General features: G+C 44.1%; 1 protein-coding gene across 1 annotated transcript in view; it reads right to left on the minus strand.

Annotated features, from left to right (window-relative positions):
* Window positions 1–26,643, minus strand: part of SV2C (synaptic vesicle glycoprotein 2C) — a 141,733-nt gene that overhangs the window by 96,646 nt on the left and 18,444 nt on the right. The window contains exon 2 of the mRNA XM_081131708.1: window positions 11,460–12,138. Coding sequence (XP_080987834.1) covers window positions 11,460–12,039 — 580 coding nt within the window. The 5' untranslated portion in view covers window positions 12,040–12,138. The remainder of the gene's footprint in view (window positions 1–11,459; window positions 12,139–26,643) is intronic.

The following is a 26,643-nucleotide window of genomic DNA, read 5'->3' on the forward strand; positions in this document are numbered from 1 at the left end:
GAATTATACCTCATCCCTGGGCCATGTGAATAAAATTTAGTCATGGTCAGATTTCCTTTTGTTTTACAGCAAAGAGTGATGATGAAAGATGACAGTTCGTTTTAGGTAAGTTAACTGTTGTTGGCAAACTCTAGCCTCTAGGGGGAGCCAAAGACTCCCCTTATTTGGCCCAGCAGGAAGAAGAGCTCGGAATCTGTGAACAAAATGGAAACTTCAGAGACTTAAAAATGAGGTCAGCGTGGTCGGGGTGGGGACTGATGTCTTCATTTGAATCATTCCTCTTCCATGTAGCGTTCTTTTGGGTCTCATCCCTTGTCCCCACCCCCCCACTTCCTCTCTCTCCCGCTCCCTCCAGCTCCTCTCCTGAACTGTGAGATTTCTAACAGCTGCCACCAGCCCTCCAGAGAATATCTCTGACCTTTTGAGAAACTACTTCTTTCCTACCAACCACAATATTTCTCCACAAACCAACACCACTCTTCCACCAGCACGGTTTTCATGGCCGGCCAAATTATCTCGCTGCCTGGCAAGCTGCTTCGCCTAATGCCACCTTTCTCAAGGCCCTCGAATTCCACGTGCTGCTGTTGCTAGGACTGGCTTCCAAGCAGCATCAGCGGTGTCTGGTAGCTTTGTTCATTGGTTCCATGTAAAGGAACCAGCTTAGAATATTTTTTATTATTACCAACCTGCAGTGGACACAGGATTTACCCAAACCTTTGCTAATGGGGTAATGGTTTGATGCAGTTGATGCATTTCCCTGGTGCCACTGAGGGACTTACCAGTTTTGTGCTATCTTCTTTGGTCCAGTAGTTCTCTCAGCTTCAGAAACAAAATTCTAACTGACAAGCCTGAGATAAAATACACCTACTTAAGTCTTTGTAATACCCCTAAGTCCTAGTGTTTCACCACCCTGCCCCAGTTTTCAGCCACAACTAAGAAGGTTCCTCTGAATGTTATGTCAAGTTTAGATGCTAAGTACAGTGTACTAGTCACAGAGATCTGAGCTAATCCTGTCACACCAACAAATTGGAATGACAGTCCACATATTGCCACGGCGATTCTGGGGACCGGCATGCTTCTAAAAGGAGTCACTAGCCAAATCTCAACAATTGCTAACCACCCAATGTTCCTGGATTAATTCATCTTTAACATACACTCAGAATTCTCACCCATGGGATTTGGCAGAGCAACTATTCATTCTCCATCTACTTCATCCAATAACATGTATTTTATGCTCTTGTTATGTTTTTCTTTTATGCTCAGTTAGGAGAACTGCCTCACAGGGAAACCCAGTGTAGTCAACAACACTTTAAATAACAGTTCATTAATTAATGCTGAAAAATAGAGGGAGGCTTGCTGGGGTACTTGCCACAGCTATGCTAGCACCAAATTAGTTCCTCGAGATTAATGTCACACCAGAAGAATTAATTAAGCAATGGTGTCTACAGGGCAGTCTCAGGGAGCAACAAAAGAGCAGAGCAGGGGGTTTCTCTTCGGGGTTAAATTGGTCACTGGAGCATCCCTGGAACATCATTGCAGAGCTACTAAAACTCCCGGAGCCCGCATATTTTCAGAAAAGAGAAATTGTTTTATATTTTATGAGAAAATCTGGGGAGAACCTTTGTTCTCTGAACTTGACAATGAACACTTATCAGGATGCAATTCAGTAGCATGATCAAATGTGAAAACGTCTTAAGCTCTGCAGAGGAGGGTCACTGTATAATTATGTAGAATCTTCTTACACTACGGGCAGGGCACGGCCATGATGCACAACTCGTTCAAATAAAACCAACATGTGCTTGACTTCCTTTCAACGTTTTTTTTTTCCAATTTTATTTTTCAATATTATTTTGTATTAGTTTCAGGTGTACAGCGTAGTGGGTAGATAATCATATACTTGGCAAAGTGTTCCCTTTCAATGCTCTAATTGTGCGTGATGTGTATCAAGTAGAGGGGGGACCTTGTGTCATGGACCCCATGCCCAAGCAGCCCCTCTTAGAAGAACCCTTTCCACTGGCAAACTTGACCTTGAACACTGGATTCTACTGAAATGGGAAAAGAGCTCTGCTGCAGAAAGCTTGGGCCTGTGGTGTTGAAGAGGCTGAAGTTTGTGGATGCCTCAACAAGGGCTCTGTTGGTGGTCAATGTCATCCACATAATTTCTGTCATTTTGTGGAAGGAGCATACATGGGGGCCCACACACTGTTCTACCCCCAAACTTGAAGGCATGGGGAAGATAACTCAATGAAACATTTGCTGGAGCAGCACTTGCTGGTGCGCAACTGTCTATTGGCTTGCCCCCAGCTCACAGATATTTGCAGGATTTATTTACCATAATATCAAAGGTTGACTTCCACAAAGGTGCCTTTTATTTTAATTTGTTGCAAGTCCTACTCCTTCTATCATTTTACAGTGGAATCTGGGCTAAGCAATGATGTTTAACTGCTCAAGTAGAGGTTTGTTGATTCTAATTATAAACCTGGGACCAAGAAGCCCAGTTTCTACTTCTTCCCTCCTCCCTGCCTTTAAAAGGCTCTGGAATTTGAGCCAAGTCACCTCAGAGTCCACACTGCAGGGATGTGGAATGCTGCTGTGTCATGATGTGCTGGGTCAACTGATAGGAATTTCCTTCACTTTGAAAAAATGCCTAAAACTGTTACCCACGAGGGAACTGAACCCTTTCGCCTTATCTTCATTTCTTTTCTGGGCATGATGTTAAAACAAGATATCTCAGGGCAGAAATAATTTCAAGGGACTGAGGGGAAACAGCAGCCTTGAGGCCCTGGGGTTAGTCAGGGACAGGTGGAGGAGACATCAGGTATTTATGTCCCCCAACCCACCCACCAATCTAATCTTTCTTTCTGGCCACACCCAGTTCTAGGTGTGAGTTTGATCCTGACCCATCCCGGTGCAGCTATCACTTTCCTGGTCTGGGCTTGGCAGCATGGCCCTGTGCCTCTCACTGTGGATTTTGATTCTGTCCCTGCTTTCTACCTCAGTCAGTCCTGCTTCCTCCCTCCCTGCCTCCCTCCCTCTCCCTGTCCTCACCTTATTTGCTCCCAGTTCCTAAATCTACTCAGCTACTGGCTGGATCTTTTTTACTTTGATTTCAACCTAACAAAAAAAACAAATAGCAAGTCGAGCTCAATAGATACCACTCATTCTAGTTAGCAAACACTGATTTGTTTCCTTCCTTTTAAAAATAATCATTTGAACTCAATTTGGCAGTTTATCTGATATCTGTCCTTTTCACTCTCTGGAACAGTTTTCTTTTTCTTTTTAAAAAATATATATCTTTATTGATTTCAGATGAGAGTCATTGATCAGCTGCCTCCTGCCCGCCCTCTACTGGGATGTGTGCCCTGACTGAGAATCGAACTCTGATCTCTTGAATCATAGGTCGATGCTCAACCCTGAGCCATGCCGGCCAGGCTGGGACAGTTTTCTCATTGCCACGGCCAACGTCCTTTCCTCAGTCATGCCCCCTGAAGCACTCATCAGTTAAGACCACCTCTGCTGTCCTGAAACCCTCTCTCCTCTTGGCCTCCAGGCAGATGAGACTTTTCCTACCTTTCCAATAATTTGTTTCATGACTTTTCTTCTCTCACTCCTTAAAGCAGTCACTAAAGATCTGCATTAACACCCATCCCTTCCTATGTTATCCCCCTCAACATACCATCCTCTCTTGTTGGCTCTGCATCTCTATTCAAGGATCTCTCCGATGCCCATCTCTAGAGTGTGGTTCCCCCTCAAGCCCCAGTACCCACTTCCAAATGCCCTCCTGGATCATTTCTCCTGAGCATCCTGGTTGGCACGTCAAACTCAACAAAAACTCACTGTGCACCATGTACCACCCAGGCTCTGTGCTATGTAGTAAGGTTAGTCTGTTAATAAGACATTCAGTTCTTGTGCTTACAGTTTGTGTAACTAAACTCATCTTCCTCCCTATGCACCGGCTCTCCCCACCTCCCGACCAACCCCAGAACTCCAATTTCTACTTAAGCACTGCTACCCAATATAACTCCTGGGTATGAAACCTCAGTGCCATATATCTTCCTCTTCCCTGCTCCCATAGCTAATTCCTTGTGAAGGTCCAAAATTCTCTCCTCTCTTTTCCAGTCCCTCTGCCATCAGCCCCAGTCAGGCTCTCAACCTATAGGCAGGACCATTCAAATGCAAACGAATCTTAACTGCCAGCCAGCTTGCTCCTCTCCAATCCATTCCAAGCACAGCAGGCTCCCAAAGGAGTGTTCCCACCACATCACTTCTCGACTCACACATCAAAGGCTCCCCACCAGCTCCAGAAAAAATTATTTAAAGCTCTCCATGAACATGTAGGTCCCCACCCACCTTTCCAATTGCTCCCTACCACCTATGTTTCACTTGAACAGAACTGAATCACTATCTACTCACAATATTCAGCCCAAGATCTTCATGCCTTTGTGAGTTGGCTCAGTCTGTTCTCTCTCCCAGAAACACCCTTTCTCTACCCTCATCATGACAAATCTAGATTCTACCTACGACTCAAAGCCTGGCTCAAATACCACAGTCTCCTGAAGGCTTTTAAAATCCACACCTCCCTCAGACAGAATTAACCTCAGTCCTATACCATTTTTACAATAAGCACCTTGTGCACAGGCTTTTGCCTGGTTGATCATTTAATTTGTCTCAAAACAGGGCAGTGTCCTGCACCAGCTCAGTAAGAACTGATGAATGCATGGATGGATCAGTCCCTGCTGGGGTCCTTTCTGTGCAAGAACTGTTAAATTTGAAAGGCGGCATTCCACAAAGACATCCGTAATCTATTAATTACAAAAATGAATGGATAATTAAATAAACAGGACACCAAGAAGCCAACTGTCTCTCACATATAATCTGCCTCCATTTGGGTGGATGTGTTTACAGCTGGGTGGATTCCCACAGCAGGCCTTTCTTCCGTGAGCAGTGGGGTTAACTCTTTCAGTTTTCAATCAGTTCTTTGGACACAGTAGTACTTTTAATATTTCTGATTTAACTAGATTCTGCTGAAAAAACCAAGCTACTCTCAGAAAGGCCATTTAATTTCATGTAGATAGGAAGAAGGAAAAAACCCAAAGGAGTCAGATGATAATTTTATCTCCATGGCTCTGGCACTGAGAAACCATTACACAAAGCAGAGCCACACTGTGCTGTGCACATCTGGGGGTCCACTCTGGGATGAGTAGCTGTAAATGTGGTTGGGGACTGTGATCCCCCCCACTGTGCAGGAGAAAGACCAGCAAGAAGTCAATACCCATTTCAGTGCAGGAAAGAACCAAATGCGCATCCCTCAGCTGTCAATAAGGATCTACTTTTAGGAAAGAAAATCTTTCCTCAAAATTGGCACATACAGCTCCCTTGTAATGCATGTCACTGAATATTGGTGAGTAAGGAAGACACTTACATTATTACCCTCCCCTCACTGTTTAAAATAAGAATGTCATTTATAACCTTCATAGGGACCTTCACCTCTGTTCCCAGTCAGCAATCCAGCAATTGCCATATTGAAACCTCCCACTCCTCCCTGTTAACTACATTTTCAGCTGCACAGGACCCACACCAGTTCCAGCATCTCCTCAAACACAGGAGGCAGGCGAACTCCATCCATCATCCATCTCTGAAGGCAGCAAGGAGCACCCACCCACCTCCAAAAGGACTTCCTTCTAATTGTTTCTTTTCTTTTTGTATTGTGTTAACATTTATATAACATAAAATTCAACACATGCTACAAGAGGGATGAACCTTGCTGGGTGAAATAAGCCAAACACAAAAGATTATCTGATTCCACATATATGAATGATCTAAGATAGGCAAATTCATAGAGACAGAGAGTAGGCTAGAATTACCAGGGGCTGTGGGGAGAGGAAATAGGGAGCTACTGCTTGATCATTACAGAGTTTCTGTTTGCAGTGATGAAAAATCTGGAAAGAGATGGTGGTGCTGGTGGCACCACACTGTGCATGTAATTAAAGCCAGTCAATCTAAAAATAGTTAAAACTAAACTGAAGGTAAGAACTATACTTAAGGACCTCTTTAACTTTTCTCTCACAATCTTAAAGGCCAATAAGAATGTCAGTTTGCAAATCTGTGGGTTAGGAATACTTACTTTAGTAATATATCAGACTAGTTCCTCAAACTAAAAGTAATCCGTTTCCTACTCTCTGAAGCATTCTGCACGAAACTTAAGTCCTCTAAAAGCTCCTATTAGGTGAGACTATTGAGGCCAGATTTCCCATAAAGGGCACAATTGCATCCTGATGTGTGGAATTCACACCTACAAGTCTGTATTATTTGTATTTGGCTTGATCCAGTTATCAGATGCTTAACAATTCAGATTGCCTTATTTAAACCAAAGTCCACAATTAACAAATTCTCCAGACTGACAACACATCATCCAGTTCCCATGACTTCAGGGGGAGTCCCAGACTGAACTAGGACCCACAAGGTTGGTACTGCCAGTGGATCAGAATCCTCACCCGGGAGTCTTCTGCCGTGTAGGGTTACAGGGATTCAGCATGAGAGAATCAGACTTCAGGTTCAAAGCTGTACTGTGGGGAATCTCCCAGTGACCCTCTGGGTGACACAGAGGCATTTACTATCACATTCTTATAGTCCCAGAACACTACTTACTGGCTGGTTTCAGGAATGTGGCAGGGAGTTCTGTTCACTCGTGTCCTGTGAAAATGGATCGCAGACTCTTTGGATGGAGACATCTTTTCAGGCTACTAGGCTCAACCCCGCTGTGATGCCAGGAACCTCTCGTCTCTCAGGAGGATGTGGGAGACCACAGGAAGCAAGACCCAGGGATACAGTGGCGATGAATTACTGAGTCTTCTCCAATTTGACAATAACGAATCCAAATAAGACTTTGCTAGTGTTGCTGGACAGGATGTTCTCTAGAAGCCAACCTTTCTAATTCCAATTAGGATCACTGTGACAGCAGAGGCTAAACAGAGCCACAGGAGGCCACACCTTCCTCTGAGATAAAGAGGCAGGGAGTCTAGGATGAAGGGATTGGGCAGGGTATAGAGCTGCTGACCTGAAACCTGCAGCGTGCACTTATAGGGTCCTAAAGCTTAGAGAACAGTGGCCATGATAATGTTTTAGGTTCTAAATATTACTAAAGCTTTGTAACCTCTGGCAAGAAAGCATTTGAACCAATAAAGATTAGGTTCCCCGTTTCTTTAGGTGGGCGGTAGGAGGAGACAGGCCACTGAGTGAGAAGCCAGCCCCTCCGAGGAAAAGCACCGGGAAGCGTAGCCAGTGAGGTGCTCATGCAGCTCTGATGCGTGAGAGCTGGGGTGGGACTGAGCCTCGTCACAGCTTGAGGCTAAAATGGTCCTGGCATCCTTCGTGCCTTAGAACTCAACCTGCCTCCACCCCGCCCCAGCAACTCTGGAACAGGAGCTAAGATGTGGCCTGGGAGGGCTTGCTCACACAGCATCCACTGTCAGGACAGCGCTGTAAGGTCACAGCAACCAGGAGAATGCCCGGTGCCTGAGAAAACCCTGCCACGGGACGGGGACTGGGAGTCAGAGGCCACAGTGCCACTGCACTCAATGCACAGGTTCCTACCTTTAAAACTTCCTAGCCTTACCCTGGCAGAGCGTTGTCCCGTACACCAAAAGGCTGCAGGTTCGATTCCTGGTCAGGGCCCACACCTGGGTTGCAGGTTCAATCTCTGGTCAGGGCACATACAGGAGGCAACCAATCGCTGTTCCTCTCTCACATCGATGCCTCCCTTCCCCTTTCTCTAAAAGCAATAAAACTTCCTCGGGTAAGGATCAATAGCAACGAAACAAAACTTCCTGGCCTTGATCACTGATTGCTGTGCTCGCCTGAAGAGCCATCTGCAGCGGTCACTAACTTCTTAAATGCCAGACCTGAGAGGCCCATGACAGCCTTTACCACAGGACTGCAGCCCGCAAGAGCTGCACACCCCTTCCTCTTGCAGCAACTCCCAGACCTCGCCTCTCTCCCGATGCTCCCCCTTCTCTGGCTTCTCCTTCTCAGTCTCCTTAATGGGATCTTCCTCACCATCAGCCCCTAACTACTGTTCAGCAGGAAACCACCTCCTCCCTGGTTAAGGTCACTGGCAGGTTCATCTTAAATGACATGGCTCCCAGCCGTTGGGTGCTTCAGGCCCACTGGGAAGTAGTCCACTGGGCATTCCCCTTCCGATGTCCCCAAGGATCTCAAAGTGGGAAGTCTAACCCTACACCTTCCGTCTTTCTCCCTCATACTAAAACCTCTACTCTGCATGACCTGATTGATGAATCGCCTTCCTTTCATTAACGGCCTTTTTGTTCCCTTTCCAAACTCATCGATGGCCTAATCCTTGCTGCCAGTACCCTGGAACAGCTCTCTAATCCATGCCTCTCTCACTGCCTCAGTCAGGTCCTTCCCCTGACCTGGTCTCCCCACCTGAAGTTTCCTTATTAACACTTTTTTTTTTTTTTACAGCTATGGATACTTGCTTCCTTGTACTAGTAATCTGCAGACACTTGTGATTTCTTCATACGCGATCGTAACGTCCTTGGATACAGAAATCTTGTCTTTTTTTTGTCCTACTATCCTCTGTGGTAACACTGTGCTCTGCACATAGTAAGTGCTCCAGAAACAGACATTAGCAAAAGAGGCTGGATTATCTTAATGTGACTATACCTATTCCCCCAAAGAGCAGTTGATTAGACAATTAAATATTTACTCTTTTCCCAGCCCAATTAACAATGTTATAGGTGCAGACAGACAGAAAGACACACACACACACATATGCACACACTATATACCCTTAGCTACCTTTAAGTAATCTTTTAAGAAACACAAAGAGATCCATCTCCCAAATGCTGAAAGCATAAATTGATTCTGATTTTTTGTTCCTAGCCTGCCTTGAGGACAATGACACAATGCTTAGTAACAAATGAGAAATTATTTTGCAAGTCCATATCCTCAACATGCCACCACACGTGGGTCATGCATCTTTCTGCCCTGCCTTTTGATCCCATTGCTATGACTTAGTGTGATAATTATATTACAAAGCTATTACTCGATGAAATGAAAATGACAAAACAATTTAAATGGCCGTCTAAAAATGACACGGTTAGTATGCAATTATAAATGAAATTACAATGGCAAAATAATTGAAATGCAGGTCTGGAAGGCACAGTTATGAAACCATTAAGAAGCTTCTGCTGTGGACTCCCAACATTGAGTGAAAGTGTATCCTCCCGGGGACACGTCCTTAATTTACTAAGGCTGGCAACATTCATGCGGAAATAAAAATGTCTGAGCTGCAATTGTTCACAGCATTATCTATACTTCTGGGTGCAACCTGGGGCTGTGTAACCTCCTCAGGGTTGGTAGGTTATAGGACAGTCAACTAAGAAACTCGTGCCACACTGTACTTCCATTGGAACCGAGGAGATAAAGGCGCAAAGGCAAGCTTGGCTTAGATTTTTCCGAAATGTTTCCAATATAAAAGGTAAGCTCATAACATGGCAAGATTATGTATTCAAAATTTAAGCTTGCAATTATTAAATGTTCATGTGGATGTATTTCTAAGGATCTATCTTCTTAAAACATTCTGCTGATATATTTCCTTAACAAAATCTTGATAATTATGTTGATGCCCAGGCTTACAGTGGGTATACTTGCTCTCCAAAGGGGGTGGAGTGATAGATATGAAAAAGAAATGCTGAAATGTGAATTTAACAAATGACTAAGGACCCTCCTTTGGACCATGTTCTGCATTTGATGGTTGAACACCCAAATATGTCTACCTGCAAAAACCATGCAAAATGTGCTCCTCCTCTCATGCCTTCCCCCTCACAGTTTGCTTTCATGGACCCACATCTTTCAAAGAAACAAATGCTAGAAACGGGCTGCATGAAAGAAAACAGTGTTTCCCGGCTGGGTGTGGCTCAGCGGTTGAGAGTCCACCTAGGATCCAGGCGATCGGGGTTTGATTCCCGGTCAGGGCACTTGCCCGGGTTGCGGGCTCGATCTCCAGTCAGGGGTGTGGAGGCAGCCGATCAACGACTCTCTCATCATTGATGTTTCTATCTCTCTCTCTCTCTCCTTTCTTCTCTCTGAAATCAATAAAGATACATTAAAAAAAGGGAAAGAAACCAGTGTTAAAGGGATAAGATGTAAATCTTTTTCTCATTCATGACCATCTCTCCTGTGTTTTCACAGGGCAGGTGAGGAAATGGCCTTTGTTTTCACACAGAAAACTTCCCAGCATCCATGATTGTAACACTACTTAATAGAGTGACAAGGTTTCCACAAAAAGAGTTGCACATTTTTGTTTTTCAAGCTTTAGTTTAAAAAGTCCCTTGGAAATAGAGATAATAGGTATTCTTACTCTCTTCCACAGACTCTGAAACATGTAAAGATTTAATACGCACATAAACATGTTCTCTGAGGCACGCTCAGCAAAACGTACAGGTGTTTGAAACGGGCTCCTAAACCGGGGCAGCCTGCTGCGCACCACACAAGGGACCGCGCGGGCTACTGACTGCAGCTCTGCAACAACGCGAACCTTGAGCGCGTGGCAACTTACTAACGAAATTCAAACCTGCTGTCTAGGTATTTTATAGGGAGGTCATATTATTTTTAACACATATCGTTGAAAATTTAAAATGATTTGAAATATTTTTAAATCCTAAGAGAAAATGAAGTTTTTCCAGTTTAGGCACAAAGGTATGAACTTTGAAAAAGGTTGAAAAAGCCATGTAGAGAAAAAAATCTATGAATAAGGGTAAATGAAAAAAGTTAACATGAAATCATACACATAAATTATAGGAAAAATAAAAATTAGCAGGGTCCAAACGTATTTAAACCATAGGACTACACATAAAACTGGAAATTTGGAATTTGAAATAACATTTGTCAGAATTTCATAGAACTAACCTCTGTATTTAAAAAAATGTCAAGTAAGATTCATATAACAGCTTTATTAACGTCCAAGGGCATATCTTCGGAAGTTAATAAAGGATAAACCAATGTAACATTTATAAAAGTATAAAATATATGGTTCTAACTTACTTTGAAATGCATAAAAATATAGATGTCCCAAAAATATGTACGCACACTTAACAGCTGATGGCTCAATTGATGTTTCTTTCTTTTCAGATTTAACTCATTGGAATTAATTTTATTCAAAGTGTGTATACATTTTGGGGGGACACCCTGAATAAGTTGGATTGATGGGCAGATAGGTGATAAAGAAAATATAGTAAATGTTAACCACAGAACCTAAGTGGCAGGTATATATGGGCATCATTGACAGTTCTTTTGATTCCTTTGTATGTTTAAAATTTTTCATAATAAAGTGTTGGAAAAAATACAGTGCTCTAGGCGAAATGTATTGATTCTATTTGTTAACTGTGCTCAACAAATGAACCCCTTTCAGAGTCTGTCTCCCGGCCCGATGCACTCACCTAGCCACCCGGACCCGGAGTTTGGTATGCACAAGTCTGTCTCGGCGCTGGGCAGCACAAAGCCAACGACAAACACCTCCACGCCGTCCGCCATGAGGGCCATGCCCAGGACAAAGAAAAGGGTCCACTGAAAACGGCCGTGGCCGCACTCCTGGATTATCAGCTCGTACTGCTGAGCTAGTTCTTCCTCGTCAGCTTTCCTCTCCGACTCCAGCTCCTGCCGGTCCTTGTACTCATCCCCCTTGGGCTGCCCCGTGGACACGACGCTGTCCTTCCCTTGGTTCATACTGGGGATGCCCTGGTACTCCCCTTCGTAGATCTCATCGTCTTCATCGTGACCCTCAGTCGCCTCACTGGAGCCTTCGTCATCATTGGCCTCCCCACGGTAGGTCTCTCCGGGGGGGTAACAGTCATCGTCCTCGTCTTCATCCTGGAAGCGACTGTAGGACCTCTGGGTGTATTCGTCCTGGGCCCGGTCCACTGCCTGACTCACCTTCTTCACTGTGTGTTTCTTCACCTCTTTGGCAATGTCCTTCGCACCCTTCACCAGGGAAGTCCTGTCCTTGTAAGAGTCTTCCATCTTATCTCAGCTGATGGCCAACGAGAAGATGGGAATTTTTCAGACGTTGGTCAGTGGCTCAGCCCTGACAGCATCATCCACTTCGGGTTTGAAACAGGACTGCAAAAAAAGAAAAAAACACAGGAGATATTTATTGTTCCTTTCCATGTCTTTTTCACCATCTATTTCTCGGTGTCTTTTCACTGGCCCCTCAGACTGAGACACACTCATAGCATTTCCTCTCTTTGATATCACTGTACACATGCACCGTGGAGGCTGGTTCCCGCTCGTGTGATCAGCACTTGAAGTACTTAGGGTCTTTACTGTTATCATTGTAGTTTTGTTTTTAAGGAACTCTGACACCCGGGTAACTTTGCATAGAATGCAAATAGGACATCTGTCGCCTTAAAAGTATATCCAACACATTCTGAAAAGGCTACAAACATATCCTGATTGAGAAAAATAATATTGCTCACACACCACAAAGGCAAAACCAGAATATGAAAACAATCCTTTCTGACCTTATTTCCTCACATTAAAAAAAACAGGCAAGCAGCCCTCTATATGGTGCTATCAAATCCTATCTATATTTATAAAATGTATTTCCCCGCTACTTTCATAGCATTTCCTCCCTATAGACATATCAGAGACTCGCATGGTACTGGACACTGACAATGAGTATTTTCCTCTGCAGTTGTGTCTGCAGGAAACTGGCAGAGTTCACCCAATGATTTTGCAGACGCCTTTCATAATCATTGAATTAGCACATTTGCTTGTTTCGTGGCGGTCTGCCCTTTCAGAGACCACCCCAAGGCAGCAGGGGCAGGTAAGCCACATGCAATGTCCCTCCCTCTGTCTCTACCTTCTTCATCTCTGGACACCCCCCCCCCCCTTGTCCTGCTGCTACTCTAGTTACCTGCCTTCTGGGAGACCAGAGTCAGCAGTCTGTCCTGCCCCGTTACTTGGCTTTCTCTCTCACTGACAGCCCCCTAGGTCTTGGCTCGTTACATTTGGGCTGACCTCATGGTCACCGATCTCTCACTTGTCCTCTAGTGGCCTAAGTGAGGCAATGTCAGGCCCACCCTTCTACACAGATGATACAAAAGTGAAAACGTCCTTCCCCGTCAGTAATCCCGAGCCCTCTGTGGGGCAGGATCCCAAACACTGATTTATGTAATTTCTACTTCTTCCTTTGTAGCGAGCATAAACCACTGGGTAAGTGACGATCACAAACAGATTTAAACTGCTCATCAGCCATCACCAACAGGCCAACAATAAAGACAAAAAGACGTTTGTTTACAACTGGACTGTGCGTCCTTACCATGGAAACCCTACAAATGCCCTGTAGGTAAAACAGAAGCGTGGCTCTGCCAGACCTGTGTTTCAGAAGACGAGGAAATGAAATTAAAATAAACATATGATTGCAAGGCTTCTTGCCCACTGTCTTAATAGAGGATTTTTCTGTTTGCTCCCCTCCTCCTTTCTCTTCGGAGAGCTCAGAGGCAGGGGAAGGGAGAGGTGCGAAGATCCTGAGGACAGTCAGAAAAACTGGGAAGGCGGTGAGAAAGGAGAGTGCGGATGGAGTGCTGGGGAGCCAAGGAGGAGGCAAGCGGAAGAGGAGGGGGACCGATGAGAAACCATGCTGGAGGAGAGAGGTCTCCTACTTTAAGAACTGGAAGCAAAATTAAAACGTTTCACAATAAATGAAGCCAACTGCTGGACGACCCACACGCGGACCATCACGTCAGACTGCACGCCAGCCGCCTCCCCTGCACAACAGCATGTAAGCGCCACGGGGTGAGAGCCGAAGGCCTGCGAGTGGGAGAGCGGCGGGGCCTGAGCAGCCACAAGGCACCACCCCGGGAGCAGCCCTGCCTGCTAGGGGCGGAAAGTTTCTGCAACAGCTTTTCTAATCAATAGTAAATAAACGCACTGCATTTGGCTTTTCTGCCTCTGCTCTCAGCCACTCACTTAAAGGGTCTCCCCACAAAAGGTCCTTGTGGGAGCCACCTCTAGACAGAAAACAGGCATGGTGTCTCGAACGTCATGGTTATGACAGAAAAGTAGATAATTCTAACTCTCTAACTAATCTAATCATGTGAGCAATGAAAAAATAAAAAAGAATTTTACAATTCAACATTTCAGTTTTGAAAAATGCTTCTTATAAAAGCCTTAATCTCTTTGTGACTCAAGGCTCCTCATGCCCAAAACCAGGCTCTAGCTGATTTTCAGATCCTTGACGGGAGAGACTGGGTCTTGGAGCTTGTAGTCTCACTAAAGCAAAGAAGAGTTTCCCATACTTTTGTATAAATAAGGGCAGGTGTGAATACTTATTTTAAAATTCTACGTGAAATCACATGTTTGTAGATGCTGCCACTAGAGACCACTGGGTGAAGGGTATAGTGGATCTCTGTGTATTATTTCTCACAACTGCATGTGACTCTACAATGATACCCAAATAAAATGTTAAACAAGAAAACGAGTTTGTAGCAGCCTAAGCAATCTCGGAAAATGGGTGAGCTGCTTGGCTAGTGGGCAGACAGTTCAGGGGCAGAGCTGCATTCTTTGACTATTCCTCTCTCTGATAAATGGAAAAATGAAACAAAGCCTCGCTCATCCCAGAGATCACCAGGAACATGGCGGATTGGTAGCTGAGTTGAAATTTCTGGCAAATTAGAGATAAATGGTGCTTTATTATTCGAAATTCAATTTGATTACTAGAGAAATCAAACATCTCTTTTCTTGTAAAATCTTTTGCCCATTTTTGTATTGAGGTTTATAGTGGGTTTATGGTGTCCCCCAGAAAGATATGTCCCATGCCTCCTAATCTATTATGTGCCGGGCACTCTTCAAGGAGCTGAAAATAAGAGATTAAACAAAACAAAGTCCCTCGCTGCAGGGAGCTTTCTTTCTAGTGACCAGACAGATGACAAAACAAGTAAGTACATAGTTTCACATAGTGGTGAGCGCTGCAAATAAAAATAAAGTAGAGGAAAAGGTTAGAGCGGTGCCACCCACAGGACTTTCGGTGATGACGCAGATGTTCTATATCTGTCTGTCCAATAAAAGTAGGGCACAGGGATACATTTAAATAACCACACCTGGCCAGCAGCTACCACAGTGGGCAGCGCAGGGTTAGAGTGCAGGAGGTGCTGCTACTCTAAGAGAAGTGGTCAAGGTGGGAGCCCTTGAGTAGAAGCCTGACAAAGGCCATGCTGTTTCCTGGGGGCTCAGAGCTTTCCAGACACAGCACAGCAAGAACAAAGGCCTCAGGTGGAGAATGGCAAGGAAAACAGGTGGCTGAGCAGAGTCAGGGAGGGATGACAAGGGAAGTGGCTAGGGACAGATCTTAAAGGGCTTTGAGGGCCACAGGAAGGGCCTTGGGTTTTACTCTAAGAGGGACAGGTTTACAGTAAGGGATCTAGAAGAATGCAGCTCAATAAAACCCTATTTACCTGAACTTTGGAAATACCTCGTCTTTAACTCCCATTAGCTCTGCTCCTTCATATCCGTTACAATCTTTATCCAACGACTACCATTTGATAATATGAGCGACTTCAAAATACAGGCAGCATGTATGACATGTCTTTAAATCCAGGTTTGAGAACGGAGGAGAGCTGGACAAAAGTTCCTCAAGCGATCAAGAGAAAAACGCAGCTCTGAGTTGCACCTGGTAGATGCTTAATAAGAGCTGTGATCACTAACCCTTCTCTGCATTCGCTCTCTCTCGCATCGGAGCAATTTCAAAATTAGACTAGTTTCAGTTTCTCTGCTTGCCCATCACTGGAAATCGAGGGAAAAGAAACGGACCCAGGCAATTTATAAATGAGATAGTTACATCTTACGCATTTTAAAGTTGGCTATGGAGCTGGTGAAATATTGGTGTTGGGCAGTTACTTAGACTCAAAGATGGAACAATAAGAGAGCCATGTAATCCATACCCCATCCCAGGGGAACACACACAGGTTTGTTCCTAAATTTATACCGAAAAGCCACGACATCCCTTGAGCAAACAGGTGTCCTAGACACATTAAAATGACCTAAATGATTAGACATAAACAGTGATCTTGTTAGTGAGACACTGCCTGGGTTCTAATAATGCTTTTGCCACTTATTAGCTTTGCGACACGAGGCAAGGTTTTCGTGGGCTTCAATACTTAAATGCATTGTCTGTAAAAGGGGACATAAAGGGCTCTTGGGGGGATTAAATAAAATGACATCAAAAGGCAAAGCTTGGTACCTGGTGCCGAACTCAGTAAGTGCTAGTTGACTTGAAATTAAAGAAGAACAGAAGAATGTCCCCTATAAATATAATTCATCGTCCGGCAGTGATGATGCCATTTCCTTTTGAAAGGCAAAATGACTATTAAATGTAGGCTGGCTGTGCTCTGCTCTGGCCAGGAGCACAGGCTGGGAGTCACGAGGCAGCAGCCTCTCCTTCAGAACAGACTAACCCTGGGTGTTGACGGCTGTGGCTGAGACACACCCTGAGGTCTCGCTGTGAGGAAAGCACCACGACGCAAGCCTGTTTGTCCACTTGCCTTTCTGAGCAAGTCAAGCAATGTGATTAGCATTCTGGCAGAGTTTTAATGCAATTTAAAGGTAGAGCCGGATTTATCAGGTCTGCCTCGCTCATATTACATCGATAACAGCAAAACACTTTCTCCTGGACCTCAGTTAAGCAACTCCCTCGAATGTCAATAGGATGAGGGAACAGGCCCCCCAGGCTTGGACTGTACTCCCTTTAATATCTGAAAACGACGTGCTTTTTCTTTCTGCTTTGTCCATGTTCTCCCTAGTAAATATCTCATTTTGCAAGGTTCCTAGGGCGATGGCGACCAAGGCAGCTGCCCTGTTTACTTTCAGCAACTCCAAGCTCCTGATAAAATCCCCAGAGCATGATCCCCGCGGGACCCTCTGCTCCTTATTCCCACTGCTTGTGGCCTCTCAGAGGGTGGTATCAGAGACGGACTTAATGCCTCCACCAGCATTCTGTGGCTAAATGTGGGCGCAGCTCGGAGACCAAGGTGCTGCAGTGGTGCACAAGTCCCCACAGCATGACCCACAAGCAAGAGAACTGGAGTGTTCACTGGCTTCATGTCCATGTTCTGTCCACAGTTCTCTTGGAACCAGATACTTCTGAGTGATCAAGGCAGCCACTGGAGGAGGGGTGCCCTCACCTCTCCTTTGTCTCTTTTCCAACAAACCTTCTCCTTTATTGTCACTGGTGAAAAGAGCTGCTCAACTAATTCGCACACAGCATAAGAATGAATGGCTCAGGGGCTCTGACAGAACTCCGCCCTTCCCTCAGGTTTTTCTCTCTTAATTCCTCAGTGTGAGGAAATATGTAAATTGTGGAATTTCAAACTCAGTAATTGGGTTGATAAGTTAGATACTGGGGACTGGAGGGACTTCTTGATTTCAATCCTCCCAAGTGGGCCACCAAATATCCCACCAGTGTATGAGAACAGACCTGGGCCGGAAGCCAGGATCACAAGGGAAGTCAGAAGTCATCCATCCACCCACCCACCAGACTGCTATTTCTTTAAAGAAAGAGACCTTGTTTGGGTTCACCTCATATTGTTGGTGCCCAAGGCAATCCTGGCCACTCATTCAGTCTCTCATTCAACTAACAGCTATTTTCCACCTATTCACAGTAGGGTCTAGACTCAGATTCTATGCATATAGGAATTAAAGGCACAGGTCCTCACCAGCAAGGGACTTTCTACTTAGTGTAACCGCCAACAACTAAACATCATTAATTATCTTAAAATGTGATAAGAGATATGTACTGGAACATAGTATTATGATATTATGTGATATGGTAGGTTCTAAACTGTGTTTATCAGGCAAAAAATGAATAGTAAAACATTTATAGACCAAGGACTTGGCTTATTAAAGGCTATAGAAGGAACTCAGTATATGTTGAACTAATCTTAAAAACCTTTGTCAGATCCCAAGTAAAAACAAAAATGGATTTCCAATGCCTTCTCTGTCACACCACTGGGACCAACAGTCAAACTCAACTTGAACCATACTTGCTAACATTACAATGTTCAGTTTCTTCCATTAGCTTTCTGGTATCTCACCTCTCTCACACTTAGCACAGGGAGGAAAGTATAAAAGCACTTCCATAGACTGACAGAAATACATGACCAACCTCTGATTATATACAACAATGTTTCCTAAAACACATTCCAAAAGATATAAAAAGTGTTCCTCAAAAGGAGAGTTATGGACAAATAAGATGGGTTACACTTCCTCACCACCCTCGCTGCCTATCATCTGGTCCTGCCAACATCCCATCTCACCTGGATGCTGCAATGGCCTCCTTGCTGGTCTTCCTGGTTCTACCTCTGCCCCTTAGAGGCTCTTATCCACACAACAACCAAAGAAATCCTTTCCCAAGGTAGGGCAGAAAGTATCGCTCCCATGCTAAGAACCCCCATGGCTTCCTTCCCACTCTCTTAGTTCCTGCACGGCCTTGGCTCACCTTCCACCCCCCCCTTGTTCCACCTCAGCCTACTCCCATATGTCAAACACTCTCCTGCCACAGAGCCTTTGCACTTGCTATTCTCTCTGCTTGAAATGTCCTCCCTCCAGATAACTGTTGGCCTTCTTCCCTCACTCCCTTCCATATCTTCTCAAATATCACCTCCATGTAGACCTTTAAACCACACTATCTAGGACAGTGGCCCAAATTATCATGCTCTGACCCTTTACGCTATTTTTCTTATCATCACCACCTGACAACATATTATATATTTTTTATTTGTTTACTGTCTGAATATCCCCATAAACTATAAGCTCCATGAGAAAAGAAATTTGTTTGTTCTTGGCTAACTCCCCAGCACCTAGAGGAATGCCTGACCCATTCTAAAATTATTTGTTAAATAACTGAATGGAACATTAAATTAAGCAAAACTGAATTTTGTTGTTTTTATGAAGCGTGTCAGAGCCTGTGATCTGCTAGCAGGCATTGTGTGCATCTTTCCTCCAAGAAGTGGGATCCTCATCATACTCTGCAGCCCAAAATATCTTCCAGAACAAGCATTCTCAGGACCGGTGTTGGGGAACTCTTATCAGGGGTGAGATGCATCAGGATGAAAGCATGTTTACCAGGGCTGCTGACAAGGAGAGAAGGCTCCCTCGAGAAAGACAGAGGCCTTCATCTGCTATCAGTGCACTTGCCACAATACAGGAGCAGGATATCACCCCTGCCTCTTAGTAGGATCCCAGGAAAGCAAGTTAATTTGGATGCTTCTTGGTCTGGTCTTGGGGAGGCAGATCCGTCTGATGCTGTCACTGGGCAGGGAACTGTTTCTGCCATGGCCAGCACGGTCTGCGGAGAGATGCTTGCCTTCGTCTTCCCGTCTCCAGCAGCAGCACTGAAATCCAATTATAACAGTCCCAGAAGCCACTGTGCAAATGGAAGTGCACTGCTGGATGTGTGAGGGGGAGGGAGAGGGACACATTCATTTCCTTTCTGGAAGAGGGCCTTCCTTTACTCTCTCTCAATCTCACGTAATTCACAAGTAGTCATTGTAAGCACTCACCATTAATAATCGCCTTTGCTATGGTTATAAGGAATTCATATGATTCCTTAAGAAAGACAGGTCTAGATTCTTTAAGACAGGTCTAGATAAAAAAGAGCAGTGAAGGAATATATCATTCAAAGGTACATCAAAAACAGTAACTCCTGGGCCATGGTAACATTTAATCAGGACATATTTGCATGTGCCTGCGGCATGCAGAAGCTGAGTGGTGGTGGGATAGGTGGTAGGAGAGGGTGGAGTGGGAGACCAGTGAGAGTAGGTGTAGTCTCTTCCCTCTGAAGTCAATTTCCAGTGGGACTCACCACATTACAACCAGCTGCAACGCACAGCACGCCTCGGGGCTATAGACACAAGGGCCAGGACAGGGGGAACAGAGAAGGGGTGACTGACAGGCTGGCTGGAAGGCAGGAAGGTCCTAGGGTACAAGGCAGATGCTGCCTTAAAGTGGATTCTATTTTTAAAATATATATATATCTTTATTGATTTTAGAATGAGGAAGGGAAAGGGAGAGAAACATCAATGATAAGAGAGTCACTGATCGGCTGCCTCTTGTGCGTCCCCAACTGGGGATCGAGCCTGCAACCCGGGCTTGTGCCCTGACTGGGAATCAAGCCTCCATCTCCCGCACCATAGGTCAATGCTCAACTGCTGAGCCACGCCTGCCGGGCACAGTGGATTCTATTGGAAAGCACTGCCAATAGGTGTGTGAACCAGATTTTGAAAGACTTGTTAGGAAAGTGACCAGTGACTTGGCCTTTAACAGAATATCTGGGACATCTGGGTTTGAGGCCTGAACCAACATGTCTGGAAGGACCAGACAAACAAGCACAGTAAGTGGATCATTCTCCTTCCGGCTGGAAATGGTTTCGTCTGTTCTAAATTGAATTTTTTACTTAAGTGAGAGCTTTTGGTCTAATGATTTAAAGGATCCTAAAAGGTTCTCTAAATATAAGCAGAATCAATCAGGCCTATCTGGTCCCACCCCCACCACCCTCAAATGTTTCCTCACTCGATGCCTAATACAGAATCCGCAGTACAGGCGATATTCAACTCCTAGCCTCGGTGTTCCGGGACATACATTCATGGCGTGTCATCATATAGCACATTCACATTTATAAAGTAATTTCACATACATTAACTCACTTGATGCTCATTTGTACTGAGAACGGATTTCATAGATAAAGGGACTGAGGGTGAGAGATGTGACTGGCCCAGAGTCACAGAGGGCCAGTTCTAAGAAATGTGAAACCAACTCTAAGTCTTCCGGCTCTGAATGCTGGTTTTCAGTGGCCAAGCCATGCTGAACTTCAAACATTCCGGTTCTCAGTATCTTTATGGCAAGTAGGCAACACTGTGCCTGCTTTCTGATTTGTTTCATCCCATTCTGGCTTCCAAAATTCAGTTTCTAACTTCTCCATAAAATGCAAATAAGGAGGCAAACTGAGAACAACAGAGCTCCACAGAGAGGTCGGTGCTGCTGGCGGCCAGGCTGGCTCACTTCCCCATCGCTCACTTCTGCACACCAGCCTCGCAGACCTGTGATCCATCAGCACAGTTACGAGGAGTCAGAGAGGCTTATGGGATTACTCTTGACTGTTCACTCTCAAAGGTTAACTCCACAATCTGTGGGGGTCTGCTGAATTAGATTAATAGCTCCTTCAGGAACATTCCTTTGCTTGAGAGAGTGCCCCGCCAACTAACTTGTGACACGCAAACCCAGCACTTGTACCCCAGTGCATTTCTATTGACGCTGCATTGCCAAGGATATTCATGTCCCTACTTCCTGCAGCCAAAGAGGAGGCCCACCAGAGACACTCAGCACCCTTGATTTCAGGCAGAGGGGAACTCCTCTGCTTCTGTCCCACCTCCTCCACCCCAGGCTGGCTAGCCCTGTTAGCTGCTTTGATAAACTAGCACGGCTTCTCTTCTATTCAGCAGCACTCTCTTCCTAAAGATCTCAAAAAACAAAAAAGTAAGTCCTTTGTCACACGCATGTTAGAAAAACACTTCACTATTGGTGCAGAGACACCAGTTACAGTTGTTAGGTGATTAAAAACACCATAGGCAGTCATTCCCCCCAAGACCAGTTGGTAACAAGATGCAACCCCTAATTGTTATTCTACTTCTATGAAAAATGAGAGTTGACTTAAGGCATTGTGTCTTGAAATATCTATTTCTAGGTACAAACCATTGTATTAGTTTCCTAATACAATATGTTTTACATATAGAAAATCCTAAGGACTCCATGAAAAAACACAATTGAAGCTAATAAACAAGTTCATAAGTATATTAGTTCCCTAGGGCTGCTAGAACAAAGTACCACAAATCAGGTGGCATAAAACAACAGTTCTAGAGGCTAAAAGTATGCAATCAAGGTGTCAGCACGGCTATGCTCCCTCTGAAATCTGCAGAAGAGACTCTTTCCTTGCCTCTTCCTTGCTTTTCGTGGTGGCCATCAATCCTCAGCACTCCTTGGCCAGCAGCTGCACAGTTCCTGTCTCTGCCTGTCATCACATGGCATTCTCCTTGTGTTCTATGTCCAAATGTCCCTCTTGTTATAAGGATACCAGTCATAATAGGGCCCAGCTCAATGACCTTAACTTGATTACATCTTCAAAGACCTTATTTCCAAATAAAGTCACAGTCACAGGTACCAGAGGTTAGGACTTCAACATATCTTTTGGGCGGGATGCAATTCAACCCATAACACCCACTCTGTTAGAAAACTGACTGTATATGAAATGAACCCATATTTGATTCTACTTAAGAATTATAAAGCATTTCATTAGGGTTTTCCTGTAATCATTCCCCCTCAGATCTCCAAAATGAGGTATGCAGATGCTTCAAGTCTCAAAGAGACCTAGTAAATGACACAATTCTTGTAACCTCAGGAGGTGTAGCCCTTTACATCTCCTCTGATATTAGAATAGAAAAAAGAAAAATAAAATGTTTATGAACATATATGAAACGCTCCTATCATTTTTCTCTTTTTTTCATTCCTCCTCCTTCACTGCAGCCTACACACATCTTAAATAATAATATAAATCTATTTGTTATATAATAATACAGCAAGTAGTCAAGATATGGAGATGTGCTTCTGTCAGGGTCTAATCCGGAAACTGAATTGAGAGGCTTTAACGTAAATAATTATTAAATATGAAGTTGTTAGCCAGGTGACAAAAAGAGTGAAAAGAGAGCTCTAAGGGATCACGAAGGTAGCAACTGCAAGAGGAAAAAAACTGAGCATCTCTAGGGTTGGGGGGATTATTAAATAAGCCTAGAGGAAGAGACCCCAGAGATGAGCTCAGATCTCTGAGAAGCAGGTGCTGCTCAGCTGGTGCTGGTGTTTCTGAGCTCAAAGGAGGGACCTCATGGGTCTGGAAACTCTTTTCTAAAAAGAGGCTGTGAGCCACCTGGCACTGATGTCTCTGACAGGGCTATGATGAGGCAGTGTATTAATTTCCCAGGGCTGCCATAAAAATTACCATAAACCTCGTGGCTTAAGACAGCAGAGATTTACCCTCTCACAGTATGGAGACCAGAAGCATGAAAGCAAGGCATCAGCGAGGCCATGCCCCCTGAAGGCTGTGAGGGCACATCTGCTCCATACTTCTCTCCTAACGTCTGGGTGGTCAGGAAACGTCTGTGTTCTTTGGGCTGGAGACACATCACTCCAATCCCTGCTTCCATCTTCACTCAGCCTTTGTATAAGGACACCAGTCACTGGGGTTAGGGCCCACTCTAATCCAGCACAACCTCATCTTAAATAAATGCATGTGCAAAAACTCTATTACCAAATAAGGCACATTCTGAGGTTCTGGGGAGACATGACTGTGGAAGGAACACTATTTAACCCAGTCCAGGCAGGTTCTGCAAGGGTTGGGGGAAAAATGGAATCACATGTGGCAAAAGGAAGAAACTGTCACTGCTAGGGTGAAGACGTTTTTCCGTCGTAACACTCACAAGAACGGCATGCAGACAGGAAGCCCGCGGGCGCCCCTGGCAAGGGGCAAGCCCCTTCCTCCTCCAGGCTCTCAGCAGCTCCTATGCAGAGACTAACAAGGCTCCGCCTCACAAATCTAGTTTGCAGAGTCCCATTGCCAGCAGCAGAAACAGAACACAGAAAGGTAGTATCTTCACAATTAGCACAAGGAGGGAATGATCAACTGTGTCAAAAGTTGCTGATAGGTAACCAAAGGTGAAAGCTGATAACTGCGCCCTGGATTTAGCTTCAATTGTTCCACGGTCAAGTACGTTCAGGAAGTGCTGCTCTCGGGGTTTCGCTGGGCCCGCCAGGCATCTCAGCACCCCGGACAGCTCCTTTCCAGGGGTTCAGCCTGTTCCCACAGCCACGGCCGCAGTGAAAAGCCGTGTGTACATGCGGCCACATACAAGTGCTCACAGAGCGACCCACGGCCGCCACGCAGCCTGTCACTCCCCCCTGCTGAATTTTAGCTTCATGTTTGACGTTTCTTATTTAATTTCAGTAAGAAGTCCGCGGATGACTGAAAGCAGGTGCTTATGTTCTTTTTGTCTGTTTCTTTGGAGGGGGCACCATTGATACCTGGTTGATACTTTTTGTAGGTATTTTCTGTTCTTCTTTAAATTAAAATTTATAAAATATGGTGACATCCTGAACATTTAAAAAATACATAATATAAAATAAAAGCAAACAGGAGACAGTCTAAAAATAGCACTGAACTGTGAATGACGAAGGTTGGATTCCAAGGCTGCCTTTGTCACTCACTAGTTACATAGTTAGGCGAATATTTTAACAGCTTTTGACTTACCTAATACTAAAACTGGCATGTATGGTTATTGGTGTTACTGTGCAATTACTATGAATTTTGAGAGTAGAAATTAGTTGAGGATTTTACTTCAATATATAAATTACTACTTTTGTGCTCCATAAAAGGGTTTGCGTTTTTTCACAGAAAAGTGACAGAACTCAAATTTATAAGCTAACAGGAAACTAAAACACTAAAAGTGAAATTTGGGGAAAAATGCCTTACTTGTCTATCGCTGTTACTTGTTATTTATTTGACATCAATGACTTTCTCAGAAATTAACCATTAATGTGTCTAAACTAGATAGTAAAACAGAACCAGAAAGCACTTAGTGTATATCTGCATGTGCTTAAAACCGATAAAAGGAGACAACAATATGAAGAATGCATATAATAAATCAATGTAGGACAGGTCATTAATCTAACTTCGCTCTGTGAGGAAATACAGAGTCCTGACTTCTTTGTGTTGAATTTCTACATGTACAGAAATTTCATTTTTTACATTTGTGATTCATCACTTATGGTCTGAAACCTTTACCCAGTAGAACTTCCTCTACACTGTGCTAAATGAGGAAGGTGTGGGGAAACTCATCTGACTAGAATTCCACCAGAACATATATCTGGTAAAACAAAACTGATGGAGAAACAGTAACCATGGGTATTGCGTAAATATCTTAATATGGAACAGTATGTTGCTTGCTGATAAATATCATAAAGAAAATCCCTAAATTTGGATAAACTTAAAAATAATCTCATGAAGGGAAAAAAAGGACTTCTGATAGAATCTGTTTGGGGGGAGGGCGTGGGGGATGGGGTGTTTAACATAATCATTCCATTTGGTGAAAGTTATCAACTTTCAGTGTAAGGTTATAATGGAGGGTATATTCTCATTTAATATTTGAAAACATTTTAATTTAATATCAGAAAACCATATTCTTTAAAATGATTTTAAGAGAAACTGCTTGCAATAATCCAGTCATTTTCCCTTTTTGTGTGCAGAATATAGTTACTTCCCTCAAGCATTCTTACACTAAAGAGAAGCAATGAATGGTCTTCGCTGTCTTTGGCGACATAGACCTCACCAAGAAATGTAGAGTGAATTTTTTCCACTATTTTTATTGGACCAAAACATTTAATTACTATGAATCAACAGATCTTTGTTTTAGTGTCTCAATACTTGAGTGTCTGGCAATCAACAATCAGGTGCTTTGTGTCACCAACAATCCAAGTTTCCAAACTGGCCAGTGACTTTCAAAGTTTTCCCCTAGAGCCATGCTTCTCAAAGACTCATCTATGGCCTGGCAGTATTGGCATTACCTGGGAACTTGTTAGAAATGCAGAATGACAGGTCCCACCCCAGGCCTACTGAATCAGAATCTGCATTTTAAGATCCTCGGGTGATTTGTACGCACAGTAAAATTTGAGAAGCACTGCCCCAAAGTATCAACTCACACCGATCTGCATTCTGACATAGCTCCTCGAGTAGGAAAAAAAGGAGCAGACTTACAGGTTTTACAGGTTTTACCCAGGAATTGTACCTGAGTATGCCCATAGCAATGTGCCATGCAATTCATGATGACAAATGGATGAAAAACTGCTTATATAGCCACTTTTAACTTAACCACCTTAACAGTGAATGTGAATAATTGTTGAATAGCTATATAGTACAACAGTGCCATGTAATTAGTGTGACCATATATCCCAGATTTCTGGGACAAGTGTAGCTTACACCTGATATCCTAGAATAATAATTAATAGTACCTCGCTACCTTTTAAACTAAAATGTTCTCATTTAGACAATAAATTATATGGTGACCCAAATTATAATCTGAAGCAAAATTCATCCGTATGTTGACTGAAAACCTAGGTAAAAGCGGACCCCATCATTCAGTGGCACGGGTGAGCCTGTGGCAGCGAACACACCAAGGAGGATGGCAGAAGGAGTCTGTCCCCTTCTAGGTAAACATTCCTTGGCTTCGAAGCGGAGTATAATGAGATCAGAACCCAGGGTTTGCTAGGGATCAGCTCTGGGGAAGTCAATTTTGTGTAACTGACCAGAGGAGGACACTGCCTGGTGGAGCTAAGGTCAATAAGCGGGAATGAGAGTCCGTCCGGAGAGCAACGGGGGAGCTGGGAGAAGAGCCAGTTACTGAAGACAAGGATAGGAGGCGCCAAGGACAGGGAAACCAAATCAGAAACAACTCTAGGTGATATGGAAAAGTTACTTGGAGAGGCAACACGTTAAATTGTTTTAGAATCTTTTGTTAAGGTATAATTTATATG

This window comes from Miniopterus schreibersii (assembly GCF_964146895.1).
Source record: "Miniopterus schreibersii genome assembly, chromosome: 3".
Lineage (NCBI taxonomy): Eukaryota > Metazoa > Chordata > Mammalia > Chiroptera > Miniopteridae > Miniopterus > Miniopterus schreibersii.